At 47.6% G+C, this 17,753-nt stretch overlaps 1 protein-coding gene across 1 annotated transcript; it reads left to right on the forward strand.

The window, feature by feature from the left end:
- The first annotated feature begins 312 nt into the window (after positions 1–312).
- On the forward strand, positions 313–10,270 carry plekho1a (pleckstrin homology domain containing, family O member 1a). Its single transcript, XM_061092304.1, has 9 exons — positions 313–339; positions 1,833–1,982; positions 3,569–3,709; positions 7,874–7,983; positions 8,089–8,182; positions 8,288–8,599; positions 8,812–8,900; positions 9,182–9,457; positions 9,529–10,270. The coding sequence occupies exons 1-9, from the start codon at positions 313–315 to the stop codon at positions 10,268–10,270; spliced, it is 1,941 nt and encodes a 646-aa protein (XP_060948287.1).
- The last annotated feature ends 7,483 nt before the right edge of the window (positions 10,271–17,753 follow it).

A 17,753-nucleotide genomic window follows, 5' to 3' on the forward strand; every position in this document is an offset into this window, starting at 1 on the left:
CGGGAGGATGCTGCCTCGGTTCAGAAAACAGAGGAGCTGAAGAAGAAGAGGAACCGGGACCGAGACCAGGATCCACCGGGACCGACACCGGGACCGAGACCAAGATCCACCGGGACCGACACCAGGATCCGCCGGGACCGACACCGGGATCCACCGGGACCGACACCAGGATCCACCGGGACCGGGACCGGGATCCACCGGGAACGAGACCAGGATCCACCGGGAACGAGACCAGGACTCACCGGGACCGACACCGGGATCCACCGTCACCGGGACCCGCCTCCTCCCGTCGGTGTGAGAACCGGAGGAAGGATGAAGAAAAGCAGCCAAAGCAGAAGAGTAAGAGACGTTCATGTGTTCTTCACCTCCATCATCAGGCTGTAGCACCTCCTCCTCTCCTCCTCCTCTCCTCTCCTCCTCCACTCCTCCTCTCCTCCTCTCCTCCACTCCTCCTCCACTCCTCTCCTCTCCTCCTCATCTCCATCATCAGTCCGTAGCACCCACTTCTCTCCTCCTCTCCTCCACTCCTCTCCTCCTCTCCTCCTCCACTCCTCCTCTCCTCCTCTCCTCTCCTCCTCTCCTCCTCCTCTCCTCCTCCACTCCTCCTCCTCCTCCTCTCCTCCACTCCTCCTCTCCTCCACTCCTCCTCCTCTCCTCCTCCACTCCTCCTCTCCTCCTCCACTCCTCCTCTCCTCCACTCCTCCTCTCCTCCTCTCCTCCTCCTCTCCTCCTCTCCTCCACTCCTCTCCTCCTCCACTCCTCCTCTCCTCTCATCCTCTCCTCCTCTCCTCCTCTCCTCCTCCACTCCTCCTCCTCCTCCTCTCCTCTCCTCTCCTCCTCCTCTCCTCCACTCCTCCTCTCCTCCTCTCCTGTCCTCTCCTCCTCCACTCCTCCTCTCCTCCTCTCCTCCTCTCTCCTCCTCCTCTCCTTTGTTCATTCATCTCAGGCCTGAAACTCCTCAAACAATAAACATAATTAATGTTTCAACATTTAAAGCAGATTTTATCAGTGAATCTGTACAAATAAAGACTGAATATGATCAAAGAAGTATCTGTTCATTATTATATTAATATTGATATAATAATATATTGATATAGGCGGAGTAATTTTATTTGTCGAAGTCGTCGACTGTTTATCTACATCGCCACGGCGACTCCTCAGAGCCTGTTTCTGGCGACAGATCCTCCGGTCAGTGACGGGTTATACGAGTGGTCATAGTTTCAGATCTCTTCTAACGAACACTTTTCTATTTGATCCATATTCGTTCTTCTAAATCTTCCGTGGTTTCTGCCGGTATCATCGGGGATGAAACAGGAAATACGACTCCTGAAAGGATGTAGCTAGCAGACCAATCACAGCCTCTTACGCTGGCGGGCCCCTGAGAACGCAGAAGCCTGCGTCGGCCTTCAGGTGAAATTAGTAACTGAAGGAAACAATGTGATAGGCTGTTGAGATTGTGACGAGTGACTCGCTGTCCAATCGTTGTCCTCGTCTGCGTGATGTCACAGCTGACCCCTGGAGGAGGCGCCGCTGCCTCAGAGACTCGGGGACGACCATTAGAAGAGAAAGTGAAGCCGATGAGGAAGTGACTGAACAGATGTTCTGTGTAGTGACCAGCAGGGGGCGACTCCTCTGGTAGTTTCTATAGAAAGTGAATCTACTTCTCACTTTATAACGTCCAGTATCATTTGTGAAACATCCTGACGGACAGGAAGTGGCTGCAGGTTTGACTCACTTCCTGTCCTCACCTGGTTCTTGTTCGTTCCTTGTCCGTTCTTCTCGGTTTGTCTTTGAGCGTCCGTCCCTCTGACTCCTGCTGTCCTGTGTTCCAGGGCCTTCAGGACTCGGGTCAGCCGGCGGCTCAGCAGCTGGAGAAGGTCGGCTGGATCAGGAAGTTCTGCGGTCGAGGAATCTTCAGAGAACTGTGGAGGAACCGATACGTGGTTCTGAGAGGAGACCACCTCTACATCTCTGACAAGGAGGTGAGTCCACGGTTCAGCAGGACTCCAGCTCTCCACCGCTCGGCTTCAACCACGTGAACTCACAGAGGAAACTTTATAACTTCAGGGTTTCAGTCTTCTGACACATCTGTGAACATCTGGACGAGCAGCCACTTTAATGTGTTAGTGAAGCTTCATCTGGTTGCCATGGCTACATCATGATGGTATTACTAGCAGCAGCAGAACCTTCAGGCGCAGTACTACACTACTACAGTATTAAAGTACTCTACAGTACTACAGTATTAAAGTAGTCCAAATTACTACAGTACTACAGTATTAAAGTACTCCACATTACTAGAGTACTACAGTATTAAAGTACTCCACATTACTACAGTACTACAGTATTAAAGTACTCCACATTACTACAGTACTACAGTATTAAAGTACTCCACATTACTACAGTATTAAAGTACTCCACATTACTAGAGTACTCCACTAGTTCAAATGCAGCAAATTAACGTCTTTGTGGTCCTCCCAAACCTAATGTCGTCAGAGGCGAAGACTTCTTCTTCTTCTTCTTCTTCTTCTTCTTCTTCTTCTTCTTCTTCGTCTTCTTCTTCTTCTTCTTCTTCTTCTTCTTCTTCTTCTTCTTCTTCTTCTTCTTCTTCTTCTTCTTCTTCTTCTTCTTCTTCTTCATCTTCTTCTTCTATTGTTTAATTCGGTCTCTACTTCCTGTGACGGGTCCAAAAGTCCAAACTATCCAACAAGGTGTTTTGACTCTGGGCCAGAAACTGGTTCAGATTGATCCAGAACTCCTCTTCTGCTCTGAGGAACCTTCACACCTGATGTTCATCTTCAGACTGAACTGCAGGAGCAAACCAGGTGTGAAGAGTCCTGAGTGGAGTCAGGAGGTCACTCAGGTAACCACCAGAACAAAGAACCTTTGAGAAAGTTCGAAACTCAAACACCAGATAAAGTTTGACTTGATTTAAGTTCAAGGTTTAATTTGAAAAGTAAACAGGAAGTCGACTATTTTTATATGATACTGACATTACATTGTAATTGAGTGCCCCCCCCCACTGGAAGAGAGAAACATGATGAAGAGTCACAGACGAAGGTCGTCTGACGTGAGGAAGAGACAGACCTGAGCTCCACTCTCTAAATGTGAGATTACATTTATAAAAAGATTATATCAATATTTATTCATATCATCATATGTGTGTAGATTATATTTTATTGTCATCAGACAAATGATCCTTCAACACGTGTGTTACTCTGATGCTGTTTGTGTTCACACATCCTATCGATCACATCCGCAGTGATATTGATGAATGTTCAACACCAGCATGTACACGTGACACACACACACACACACACACACACACACACACACACACACACACACACACACACACACACACACACACACACACACAGATTTGTTCCATGTGATGAATGTCTCTACCTCAGTGATCATTTCTTGTTTCTGCTTGTGTTTGAAACTTGTTTTATGAGAACCTGTTGTGTAGTAAACTCCGGTGATGTTGGTGCCAGATGTTCATGTGTCTCTGGGAGCAGATCGTGGATCTGAGGGTCAGCAGCAGTGGTGACGTGTGTTTCGTCTGCAGGTGAAAGACGAGCGTAAAGCGCAGGAAGTCTTCGACCTGGCTGATTACGAGCGTTCGGAGGAGCTGAGGAAAGCAAAGAGTCGCAGCAAGAAGAACCACAGTCGCTTCACGCTGCTGCGCTGCCGCCGGCCAGGAAACACGGTGAGTCAGCAGGAAGTGATGTCACAGCGGACAGACCCTCGGGGGGGTTTGTGTTACCTCATCACCTCTGCTACAGAGACTTACCCTAGCCCAGGGTTCAGGACGGGCTGAATGTAGCGCCCCCTGTGTCCAGTCTGGTTCTCCTAACCCTAACCCCTAACCCTAACCCTAACCCTAACCCTAACCCTAACCCTAACCCTAACCCCTAACCCTAACCCCTAACCCTAACCCTAACCCTAACCCCTAACCCCTAACCCTAACCCTAACCCCTAACCCTAACCCTAACCCCTAACCCCTAACCCTAACCCCTAACCCCTAACCCTAACCCCTAACCCCTAAACCCTAACCCTAACCCCTAACCCCTAACCCCTAACCCCTAACCCTAACCCCTAACCCCTAACCCTAACCCCTAACCCCTAACCCTATTGGCCGGAGCATGCTTCTGTGTTTTCACGGGCCCGGAAGCGTAAGCGCCCTTCTGGGCCCCTGACGTGCTAACGTGTTTACGTTTCCCTTCTTACGAGCGTCGCCCAATTTTTCTAACTAGACGGCAAAGCTCTGCAAGCGTCACGTAGCCACAAGGCTGTGATTGGTCTGCTAACTACATCCTTTCCGAGTCGCATTTCCGGTTCATGCTTGGCAGTGCGGGGCGGTGTGGCCTATGGAGTAGAGTGGACGTTCTCCAACAAGAAGGTTGCCAGTTCAATCCCCACTCTTCCCCATCTGCATGCTGAAGTGTCCTTGGCAAGATACTGAACCCCTAACTGGCCCCTCACACATGTTGAGCGTACTAAAAATGTAAGTCGCTTTGGACAAAAGCGTCAGCTAAATGACATGTAATGTAAAAGAGATCCGAAACTATGACCACTAGTGTAACCCGTCACTGACCGGCGGATTTCTCCACCAGAAAAAGGCTCTGAGGAAGAAGAGCCGACTTTGACAAAAAAACATGACTCCGCCGAGTGTTCTGGCGGGGAATCGCATGGCAACACGCGCAACGCTTGGAAAACCATGAATGACAACGAGTCCTGCGCAGACCCCTAACACCCTGACCCCTGACCCCTATGCCCTGACCCCTAACCCCTAACCCTAACCCATAGCCACTGAGGATCACTTCTCTGAGTTCCCTCGTGGACCTGAACAGAGCTCCACGGTTCAGCTCCTGTCGGAGGAACTGGAATCGATTCGATTCCCACGTTTCTTTTCTGTTTGTTTCTTCAGACCAACACTGGGTTTATTATTTTGTGTGGAAGATGAAGATGTGGGAACTGACTCACTTTGAGTCATCAAACAGTCTGAACAGTTAAATATTAAATACCCACAGATCGTCATGGTGACAGTGTTATTGTAGCTTCAGGATCAAACTCTCGTTCAGTTTTTCCTGTTTCTCTCTTTATTTCTCTTCATCCTCTCGTCCTCTGCTCAGAGATTACACCCCCCCCTCCCTCCCCCGACTCTAACTGCTCCCCCCCCCCCATTGGTGCAGAGCCTCCTACATGTGTCTCAGGAATGGTGGATCAGATTTAACATCATCCGCCCCCCCCGCCCCCCCGCCTCAGCTGCTGTGATTGGCTGAGCTCTTATTTCCCTCCTCTGAAAAGGTTTAATCCACAGAATCCCATTAGTCTGTCGGAGGACGAGTTACAGACGAATAATCCCTTCACATGTCAGCTGCACTTTATTACAGACACATGTGCCTCCTCCCGTCTGTACATATGAACACGTCTGTAGATATGAACACGTCTGTAGATATGAACACGTCTGTAGATATGAACACGTCTGTAGATATGAACACGTCTGTACATATGAACACGTCTGTAGATATGAACACGTCTGAAGATATGAACACGTCTGTAGATATGAACACGTCTGTAGATATGAACACGTCTGAAGATATGAACACGTCTGTAGATATGAACACGTCTGTAGATATGAACACGTCTGTAGATATGAACACGTCTGAAGATATGAACACGTCTGTAGATATGAACACGTCTGTAGATATGAACACGTCTGTAGATATGAACACGTCAGTAGATATGTACACGTCAGTAGATATGAACACGTCTGTAGATATGAACACGTCAGTAGATATGAACACGTCTGAAGATATGAACACGTCTGTAGATATGAACACGTCTGTAGATATGAACACGTCTGAAGATATGAACACGTCTGAAGATATGAACACGTCTGTAGATATGAACACGTCTGTAGATATGAACAAGTCTGTAGATATGAACACGTCTGTAGATATGAACACGTCAGTAGATATGAACACGTCAGTAGATATGAACACGTCTGTAGATATGAACACGTCTGTAGATATGAACACGTCTGTAGATATGAACACGTCAGTAGATATGAACACGTCAGTAGATATGAACACGTCAGTAGATATGAACACGTCTGTAGATATGAACACGTCTGTAGATATGAACACGTCAGTAGATATGAACACGTCAGTAGATATGAACACGTCAGTAGATATGAACACGTCAGTAGATATGAACACGTCAGTAGATATGAACACGTCTGTAGATATGAACACGTCTGTAGATATGAACACGTCTCTAGATATGAACACGTCAGTAGATATGAACACGTCAGTAGATATGAACACGTCTGTAGATATGAACACGTCTGTACAAATGCTTTTTGGTTTAGTTTAATGTGTTTTACGATTTGTCCCGATGGCTTTTGTTTTGATGTAAAACACTTTGAGTTGTGTAGTCGGTGAAATGTGTTGTACAGTAGTTGTAGTAAAGCTCAGTGGAGCCAACAGACGTGTGTGTTTGTCTCCATGGAAACGAGCTGGACAAACGTGTGTTTGTCTCCATGGAAACGAGCTGGACAGACGTGTGTGTTAGTCTCCATGGAAACGAGCTGGACAAACGTGTGGGTTTGTCTCCATGGAAACGAGCTGGACAAACGTGTGTGTTTGTCTCCATGGAAACGAGCTGGACCGATGTGTGTGTTTGTCTCCATGGAAACGAGCTGGACAGACGCGTGTGTTTGTCTCCATGGAAACGAGCTGGACAGACGTGTGTGTTCGTCTCCATGGAAACGAGCTGGACAGACGTGTGTGTTTGTCTCCATGGAAACGAGCTGGACAGACGTGTGTGTTCGTCTCCATGGAAACGAGCTGGACAGACGTGTGTGTTCGTCTCCATGGAAACGAGCTGGACAAACGTGTGTGTTTGTCTCCATGGAAACGAGCTGGACCGATGTGTGTGTTTGTCTCCATGGAAACGAGCTGGACCGATGTGTGTGTTTGTCTCCATGGAAACGAGCAGGACAGACGTGTGTGTTTGTCTCCATGGAAACGAGCTGGACCGATGTGTGTGTTTGTCTCCATGGAAACGAGCTGGACAAACGTGTGTTTGTCTCCATGGAAACGAGCTGGACAGACGCGTGTGTTTGTCTCCATGGAAACGAGCTGGACAGACGTGTGTGTTCGTCTCCATGGAAACGAGCTGGACAGACGTGTGTGTTTGTCTCCATGGAAACGAGCTGGACAGACGTGTGTGTTCGTCTCCATGGAAACGAGCTGGACAGACGCGTGTGTTTGTCTCCTTGGAAACGAGCTGGACAGACGTGTGTGTTCGTCTCCATGGAAACGAGCTGGACAGACGTGTGTGTTTGTCTCCATGGAAACGAGCTGGACAGACGTGTGTGTTCGTCTCCATGGAAACGAGCTGGACAGACGTGTGTGTTTGTCTCCATGGAAACGAGCTGGACAGACGTGTGTGTTTGTCTCCATGGAAACGAGCTGGACAAACGTGTGTGTTCGTCTCCATGGAAACGAGCTGGACAGACGTGTGTGTTTGTCTCCATGGAAACGAGCTGGACAAACGTGTGTGTTCGTCTCCATGGAAACGAGCTGGACAGACGTGTGTGTTTGTCTCCATGGAAACGAGCTGGACAAACGTGTGGGTTTGTCTCCATGGAAACGAGCTGGACAGACGCGTGTGTTTGTCTCCATGGAAACGAGCTGGACAGACGTGTGTGTTCGTCTCCATGGAAACGAGCTGGACAGACGTGTGTGTTCGTCTCCATGGAAACGAGCTGGACAGACGTGTGTTTGTCTCCATGGAAACGAGCTGGACAGACGTGTGTTTGTCTCCATGGAAACGAGCTGGACTGGTCCTTGTCCCTCTTCAGGTTCCGAACCTGGTCTTTCTGGCTGTGAGTCCTGAGGAGAAGGAATCGTGGGTCAACGTCCTCAACGTGGCCGTCATCAGCGCTAAGAACCGAGTTCTAGACGAGGTAACGTACATGTGGACTTCAGTCAATCTCCTTTTCTAAGAACTGAACATTGATTTATTGATTATGAGTGTGTCCTGTTAATGAAGCTTGATACTGATCCACCAGGTGAGCCTGGAGGAGAACAGTGCGCTGGCTCATCCCACCAGAGACCGAGCCAGGATCCCTCATGGCCGCCGGCTGCCGACCAGAGGACACCTCCTGGCCGTGGTACCGGGACTTCTTACTATCGGTCTTCAAAAGCCTCTGAATACACAACATTAATATGGTTCTCTGTAATGAAGCCATGTTGTCCTTGAATCCCTCGGCCAGGCCTCCACCTCCTCCAGCGGCATGCTGACCCTCGACCTGGTTGCTGAGGAGGACGCTTTCTCCCCGGACTACGATGGCAACTCCAAGGAATCCTGGCAGAACTTCCGGGTGGACCTGCAGAAAGGGGGACAGGTTGTCGGATCTCGGGGGGGCGGGGGTCGTCAGCGGGCCGGCACCGATGTCTCAAAACTCCGGGTGACCTCCAAGGAGCCCAAGGTGAAGACTGGCAGTCTGCCCAGAGGCAGCGAGTGGTCCTGGGGTCGGCCGTCCCCCCTGGAGGCCTCCAAGGGTCAGAAGACCCAGCAGGTGCAGGTGGGTCCAGTGAACCTCCGAGGTCCTGATGCTCCTGAGACCTGAACTTCTCTGGCTGGTCCCACGAGCGCCTGAAACACAAACTCCAGTTCACTCCTTCCTGAGCGACTGTTAAACTTCACCGAACCCTGAATCTCAACACAACGCTCTTCACAAATACACATTTTTGCAGCTGAGATTAATTTTCTTGTGTAATAATCGTTTCCTTTCAGGCTCAGTCTCGAACTCCTCAACCCGGGAAGAGGCTCAGCCTGCAGGGCCGGAGCCGCTGCGCCTCCATGGACGAGGTCCTCTCCTCCAGGTGAAGATCACAACACCTCATCACACCCTGCACAACAACTTCCTCTTCCACGCGTGTCAGGGTTTATCCATCCGCTGCACCTTTGAAGAATCTGAGAGAATCTGAAGTGAAACTGACTTTTCTGAATCTGAAGCTTTGTGATGTTAATGAGTCAAAATGTTAAATGTTCTCGATCTCGATTTACAAAATGAAAATCAAGTGAATGCACGTGAATCTACTTTCAAGTTCAGTCTTGGTTATGAATTTAAATGTCTAAACTTCTTGCTCCTCCCCCTCTTCAGACCGGCGAGGATTCGCTCGGAGCTGCGGTCCGCTCTTCGTCGTTGTCCCACTGAAGAGGAGGCTGGGGGCGGAGCCTGGGTGCAGCCGGTCGGGCAGCTGCAGGGCCTCATCGCCCAGAGGATGCAGAGAGCTCAGGAGCTGCTGGAGGAGATGAGGCTGCAGGAGATGCAGAAAGCCAAAGCAGAGCGGGAGCGCGGCGGCAGCTCGCCGTACCTGAAGGGCGTGGACTCCCCCCGCCTGCATCACCTCAGGGGCGTGGACTCCCCTCACTCCAGGTGGGTTCACAGATCAGAACGATAGAAGGACATGTTGAACAGGATGTTCCTCTGACTGTTCTCCTCTTCAGCAAGTCCTCAGGTTCTCCCAGGAGCCGCAGCAGCGACTCTCCTCGCCTCCGGGGGAAGGACTCTCCTCGTCTGAGAGGACGAGAGTCTCCTCGGTCCAAAGCCAAGAAGAACCGCTGCAAAGGGGCGGAGTCACCTCGCTCCAGAGGGTCCGCCTCCCCTGGCCTGAAGGATTCACCTGGCCTGACGAGCACGGAGTCTCCACATCTCAGGAGCTCCTCCAGCTCCTCTGGTCCCAACAAGGACGGCTCCCCCCCGAGCCACAGAGGGTCCGCCTCCTCGGGGGTTCAAGGGTCAGATTCACCACGAGGCAGCGAACCGGACTCAGCTGGTCTGGACAGGGCGTCGCCCTGCCGGAGCCAGAAGAACTCGCCGAGCTCCTCTGGATTCTGTGAGTCGTCTCAGGACCAGCAGCGTGTGTCTCCATCTTCACCGGCCGCCCCCCCCTTCCTGCTGGCGGAGGAGGAGCTGGAGGCGGAGGTGGACAGGAGGCGTGCCGAGGCCGAGCGGCTCCTGGAGGAGGCGGTCTCCTCGTGGAAAGAGGCTCAGGAGGTGCTGCAGGAGGTGAAGGAGCTGCAGAGCCAGACGCTGCGGCGCCAGCGGAGGCGGACCTACGAGAAGATGAGCCCGGCGGCGGTGGGGGGGGGGACGCCCACGGCGAGTTCTGCAGCCGAGGACGAGGACACGCCGGCCACGCCCTCGTCCACGCCCACGTCCCCTGAGGACGAGGACGAGACACCTTGACCAGTTTGCACAGATCGGAGACACGGGTTCAAACCTTCAGGAGTTTTTAATTCTTTCCTAAAGTGTTTTTCCTCTTTGATGTGACGACAGATTCACATAAAGTTTCATAAACACTGAAGCAAATGTGGATCATTTCCAAACCAGCAATCTACCGTTCTTCCCAGGAGGATGAAGACTTCCCTCCTCTTCGTCCTCTGGACTCGGACTCGTGGAGTCGAGTCACGTTTCCTCTCGCTGTGTTGAAGGTGAAAAGATTCTTCGTTGACTTCAGATCTTTCTTCCCCTCGTGAGTTTGTTTGAAAAGATGAAAATTTGTTTCTAAACAAGGATGTCAACATTTTTACAATCAGTATTTTTCAATGACAGCAATAAAGAGCACTATGTTTCCTAGGGGGGGGGGGGGTTGTAAATGTCTTTTTATAAGGTTCGGCTGATCAATAAGAACTTAATTATTTGTCACCTGATTTATTTGCCAATTTTTTAATGACATTTCTTTCGAATTTTAAATTTACAATTAAGTCGTAGCCTCAAAAATCTTCTTCCAACTTACTGTGAATATTTTAACCTCGAGACATTTTAATATTGAGTTTTGTCAAACTACAACAAAACTCAGGGAGAGAAGAGTAAATAAGCAATAATGTCGATAACGGACGAAATCGAGTTTACATGTTCATCAAATCTGAGCTGAAACAGGAAACATCCGAATCTCCAGGATTCATGTGAAACTTCTATAAAAATCACAAAGTGAAATCCTGATGGAAACCAGCTGACGCTCGAGTGACTGACAACAACGTTCATTTTAAAAGTTTAATTAAATCCAAAATGGAAGGTAACTGAAGATACTGAATAACTTTTTAATAACAGTAATGATTGACTTTTCAAAAACAAACAACAGATATAAACCGCAGATCAGAGAATAAACAGAACAAAGTGAAAGTACAAACTTGATATTTACTTACAATTACGAACAAATAACAAAATGTAGCCGACGTGTCACTGACGTAAGTGATGACATCTTCGTGTTGTGGGAATGTACGGAAGTATAAAATATCAACTTCAATACAGTAAGAAATATTTATAAAACATCAAATCCGTCACATAGTTGTGTAGTCATTTTAAAATAAAACCGTCAGTTTAAATATCTAAAACTAATGGTTCAACTAAAATAACTAAAACTAATAACTAAGTTTGTTGAATAAATGATTGTACACTGCAGTCCGACGTTTATGATCTATCTGTTGATTAGAAAACAAAATGTATCACTAACCTTGGTTTTATGAAAACAACAAAAGAGCCACAGACAAATCAACTGATAATCAACTGATAAACATCAGTTAAATAACAATGACTCTGTTTATTTGTGTTCGTACGTTAACGTTAAATATTCATATTTATCAGTCACTGCATTTTTAACATGACGTTAAAAAGAAAACGACAGCAACACTGTCAGAGGTCAAAGGTCATGATTCATTGTTCGGTGTTGTAGTGAAACGACGTCTTTCTTTTTATTCACTTAAAGGTCGAGTGCGTAAGATTCAGGTGAAAGGAAGTGTTCACAGAACCTGAATCTAAAATAATCCCAGTGATGTTTTCACTTGTTTCTTCTAAATTCTACTTATTGTTTTCTTCACCCTATAAGGGTTCTTTATATATAAATACTTTATATTCAAACACTTTAAATCAACTACTTGATATTAACATCAGGAGCCGGTCCTCTCTACGGAGGCAGCCATGTTTTTTACAGTAGCCCAGACCATAGGGGGGGGGGGGGGGGGGGGGGTTCAGCTGCAACATGACACTTCACCACTAGATGTCACTACATTCTACACACTGAACCTTTAAAAGTTTAAATATGTTTATCTAAAAATAATTTAGCATCACACTGTGTTCACTTTGAAATGGAATTGTTTACATGTTTTATGTTAAACTAAAGCTTTAAATGTTGATGTTGTTGAATGATATTGTTTTGAATTGCTGCAATGCATTGTGGGTAAATGGCAATTAAAAACCCCACTGTTTTTTTCTGTTTTGAGATTCGAGACTTTACATGTAAAATAAAAGAAGCTGAAGAAAGACGTGATTTCCTTCTGTAAAATACAATCCTTTCATCTCAAGTATTTAGTTACTTTTCACAGTTGCTCTTTCACTCACACACAGACACACAGACACACACACACACACACACACACACAGACACACACACACACAGAGCGAGCGTTGTGGAGGTGGAGCTGTGTAATGGAGCGATGCTGTTTGTCCTACATCTGCTCTTCATCACAGCTCACTGACCTGTGAGTGTGTGTGTGTGTGTGTGTGTGAGTGTGTGAGTGTGTGAGTAAGTGTGTGTGTGTGTGTGTGTGATTATTTATGCATGTGTGAGCATTTCTTGATGACTAATCTGCAGCTGTTGTGCGCTCTGTGTCTGAAAACCAAATTCTAAATCAACGCTTCACTAACCCAGTTTCACGTCTCGTTAGCTTAGCTTAGCACAAAGACAGGAGGCAGAGGGAAACTGTTAGCATAGTGTTTGGACGCTCTCACTCATGTGACACGGGCCTGAATCGTTTCATGATGAAGAACAGAGAGAAACTTTTACTTCATGATCAATCAATAATCAATATGTTCCCAGAGTAATCAACTACATCTGTGTGTTAAGTTACATCCTGATAGAAACACAGAGGAGGAGGAGTCAGAGGAGGAGGAGGAGTCATGTTCACATCAGAGAGACATCAATTATTTACACTGACGACGGCTGATGCTTCAGTTTGAGTTATTTTCACAGCAGAGTGGGGGGGGGGTGATACATTTTTTATTAACACACACACACACACAGACACAAACACACACACACACACACACACACACACACACACACACACACACACACACACACACACACTCTCAGAGGTGCAGTGTGTATCAGGTCAGTGTTACAGTTTGTCCTCATTTAAAACAGGAAGGATTAAACATGCGTGGGGGGGGGGGCGGGGGGGGCATGGTGACTCACGACCCTGCAGCGTCGGCTCAAAACCTCGACCTCCTTTATTCCTCCTCTCCTTCTTTCCTTTCCTTTATCCTCACTTGAGGAAAATATGTTTTCAGACATATTCCTGACGTGTTCCTCACATGTTCCTCACATGTTCCTCACATGTTCCTCACATGTTCCTCACATGTTCTGCAGGTTCTCTCTGTGAGAACTGATGTGTGAGTCAGTCACTACGTTTACATGATGGCATAAACCCGATTTCGTCTGAAGCCCGGTTTCTCTATCCATGGGGGGTTAACTGCTCTATCTCAGGGTACATGGCACTGAGAAATCCGACTCTTGTCCGAAAGCATTTCATACCCCGCTACGATAGGTGGCGCTGTTTTCGTTACAGCTAGTGGTGACTACCAACAAAAAACAACAACAGCCTTCAACTCAGCATGCGAGAAAGATGAGGAACGGAGAGCAAGGTGAAGCTACGTCCCTCTAAGTGATGTTGTGCATGTTTACTCTAGGAGTACTGCGAATGCGAACGGTGCATTTGATTAGAATGGTCCGGGTCACGGCCAGGGAGGGAGGGGGGAGGAGGGAGGAGGGGGGAGGCAGGATCTCAAGCATGCGCAAAGACGTCTTCTCCAGTTGTTGTCTAGCTTCCAGAGTTACATGCGCGCGTTGTCCGATATCAACCAGATCCGATCTACTTATCTGGGGGTGGTTATCCGACTTCAGTCGGACACAAGAAATCTAGATTTGTGGAGTTACATGACGTGGATCTTCGATTGAAACCCAACAACGCCAGAAATCAGGTTTCAATCGAACACATGTAACCGCAGTGACTGTCTCTGGACATGTTCTGGATCTTCTCCTGCAGCTTAGTGGTAACACGTGTGTAACATGTCAGAGTCCATGTGAGGAACCAGCAGGACAACGTGTGGAAGCTTCCCAGTGAGCGAGTGGTCGTGTGGACGAGGTTTCTAACACGTGACGTGAAACTGAAGAACACAAAGATCTCAGGATGAAGAAGAGGAGCCGGACACGTAGAAGACGAAGACGTCCACTTGGAAACACGAGGAGATTCCAGATCTTCTGGAGATGAGACCGACGCCGTGTGGAGGAGCTGGAAACAACAACACTGATCTTTATACGTCATGTCCCGCCTCCTGCTGCTCTACAGGCTCCGCCCCTGCTGCTCTACAGGCTCCAACTCCTGCTGCTTTACAGGCCCCGCCCCTGCTTCTCTACAGGCCCCGCCCCTGTTGCTACACAGGCTCCGCCCCTCCTCTGACAAAGAATCATAAACAGACAAATTGAAATGTGAAGTCCGAGTTAAAACAAGATGAATAAAGTGTCTGAAAGAGGTGAAGACAAAATGTTCTCAGAACTTCTCTGTGAAGAGCCAAGACAAGACAAGAGATGAAGAGGAGGAGGAAGAGGAGGAGGAAGAGGAAGAAACGAAGGAGGATGAAGAGGAGGAAGAAAGGAAGGAGGATGAACAGGAAGAAAGGAAGGAGGATGAAGAGGATGAAGAGGAAGAAAGGAAGGAGGATGAATAGGAGGATGAAGAGGAAGAAAGGAAGGAGGAGGAAGAGGAGGAAGAGGAAGAAAGGAAGGAGGATGAAGAGGAGGATGAAGAGGAAGAAAGGAAGGAGGAGGAAGAGGAGGATGAAGAGGAGGAGGAAGAGGAAGAAAGGAAGGAGGAGGAAGAGGAGGAGGAGGAAGAGGAAGAAAGGAAAGAGGAGGAAGCGGAGGAAGAGAAGGATGAACAGGAAGAAAGGAAGGAGGATGAAGAGGAGGAAGAAGAGGAAGAAAGGAAGGAGGATGAAGAGGAGGATGAAGAGGAAGAAAGGAAGGAGGATGAAGAGGAAGAAAGGAAGGAGGATGAAGAGGAGGAGGAAGAGGAAGAAAGGAAGGAGGATGAAGAGGAGGATGAAGAGGAAGAAAGGAAGGAGGATGAAGAGGAGGAGGAAGAGGAAGAAAGGAAGGAGGATGAAGAGGAGGATGAAGAGGAAGAAGGGAAGGAGGATGAAGAGGAGGATGAAGAGGAAGAAAGGAAGGAGGATGAAGAGGAAGAAAGGAAGGAGGATGAAGAGGAGGAGGAAGAGGAAGAAAGGAAGGAGGATGAAGAGGAGGAGGAAGAGGAAGAAAGGAAGGAGGATGAAGAGGAGGAAGAGGAAGAAAGGAAGGAGGATGAAGAGGAGGATGAAGAGGAAGAAAGGAAGGAGGATGAAGAGGAGGAGGAAGAGGAAGAAAGGAAGGAGGATGAAGAGGATGAAGAGGAGGAGGAGTTCAGAGTGTCGTCCTCATCGCTCTCGAAGCAACAGAACTACAAATACTTCCTGTTTATTATTATTATATGATGACATCACCGCTGCAGTGTGAGCTGTCAGTGATGTCATCACCTCTGTGCGTGTGTGTGTCTGATAAAAATAACACAACAACCACAAGCTTTTAGGTTGTTTAAATATTTCAGAGGAGCAAACACACACAGACACACACAGACACACACACGTGTCAGAACATCTTCTCACTTTATTTCGTTCAGATATATTTTTCTAAACAGGATTCATAGTTTCTAATAATTTAAAAGATATTCATCATTATTTGAAATAGAAGTTTGAATTGAAATCCGTCAGCAGAGAAACGAGGGCGCCACCTGCAGGACAAACTAATACATCCTGCTGACGTCTCATAATTTAATTTAGATGTAAATTTGTATTTATTTATTTAGTCCTTTATTTATTTTATTTGTAGTCCACGTTAACAATTAAAACCGTTTTATATTAATGCCTATAAATAACTTATTCATTCAGATCAAGAGAAACATTTTACCTTCACAATAAAATGCTTCATTCAAATCTGAAGGGATTTTAATATTTATGTCAAAGTCACATACAGAGTTTTAAAAGAGAAACTGAAATTGGACTTTTTCAAATGTCGATTCATTCAAGTTATTTTAAACATTCATTTAAATCTGTGTAATTATTTTCTCTTTCCCTCCATCCTCCCCCCCTCGCTGTTCTGTCCTCTTTCCTTCACTCCGTCCTTATCCTCTTTCTGTCCATCATTCACTTTCTCATCCTCTTCATTTGGGCCCCTGGGTTCCTCCTGGTTCTCCTGGTTCTCCTGGTTCCTCCTGGTGCTCCTGGTTCTCCTGGTTCCTCTTGGTGCTCCTGGTTCTCCTGGTGCAGAGGACCTTGGGTTTCTCCTGGTGCTCCTGGTTCTCCTGGTGCAGAGGACCTTGGGTTCCTCCTGGTGCTCCTGGTTCTCCTGGTTCCTCTTGGTGCTCCTGGTTCTCCTGGTGCAGAGGACCTTGGGTTCCTCCTGGTGCTCCTGGTTCCTCCTGGTGCTCCTGGTTCCTCCTGGTGCTCCTGGTTCTCAGGACCCTGGGTTCCTCCTGGTTCTCCTGGTGCTCCTGGTTCCTCTTGGTTCTCCTGGTGCAGAGGCCCCTTGGTTCCTCCTGGTGCAGAGGACCTTGGGTTCTTCCTGGTTCTCCTGGTGCAGAGGCCCCTGGGTTCCTCCTGGTGCTCCTGGTTCCTCCTGGTTCTCCTGGTTCCTCCTGGTACTCCTGGTTCTCAGGACCCTGGGTTCCTCCTGGTTCTCCTGGTGCTCCTGGTTCTCAGGACCCTGGGTTCTCTTGGTTCTCCTGGTTCCTCCTGGTTCTCCTGGTGCAGATTGACTCACTGAGTCCCATGACTGGATGAAGCTCCAGTGGGATCAGTGGTTTCAGACGTTCAGTGGTTTTCAGTCCTCAGAAGGTTGAAGCTTTAGTTTCCATTCCACGTCATTTAGTTCTCAACAAATTATACAATGTTCATCAGTAAAGATTTTATACTTGAACACAACTTTGAGTTTCTAACCAGATGTTGTCGTCACTCACCTCCTCCGCGTTAGTTCCCTCCCACAGGAAGTAGTTCCCTCCCACAGGAAGTAGTTCCCTCACAGCAGCGACTTCCTGTCTCCAGACCAGAGCCTGAACTACGAAGCAGGATTTGTTATCAGAGTAACTTCAGGTTTAACACACGTTTCTTTTATATATTTTATTGAAAACCCCTCAGTTCTGTTTTTGTTACATCACACAAGTCAAACACATTTTCCCACGACGCTAACACAGGAGCGAGCTGGGGTCAAAGGTCAAAGGCTCAACTATCACCTCGCTGCAGAAACAAAAACATCCTTGAAACGATTTAATCTTTAACAAAATAAAAACCAACCTGAAACTGAGTATTTACAGTATTGCCTAAAAACAGTTCAAACCTGACACGTGTCCTCAACATCTACACTGTTAAAAACAACACCGTTAAACATCCTCACGTGTGTCTGACTCATGACGGGGAGCAATGTGACGGCTGACCACAAGGGGTCACTGGTGCCAAACACAGACTCCACCCCTCACTGGTTGTTCCCACCAAGGAGCAAATGAGTCAAACTAAATTCAACATTTGAATTTGCATTTGAAGCTGATCACTGTTTCAAATAATCAATTAACATTAAACATGA

This window comes from Limanda limanda, chromosome 19 (genome assembly GCF_963576545.1).
Source record: "Limanda limanda chromosome 19, fLimLim1.1, whole genome shotgun sequence".
Classification (NCBI taxonomy): Eukaryota; Metazoa; Chordata; class Actinopteri; order Pleuronectiformes; family Pleuronectidae; genus Limanda; species Limanda limanda.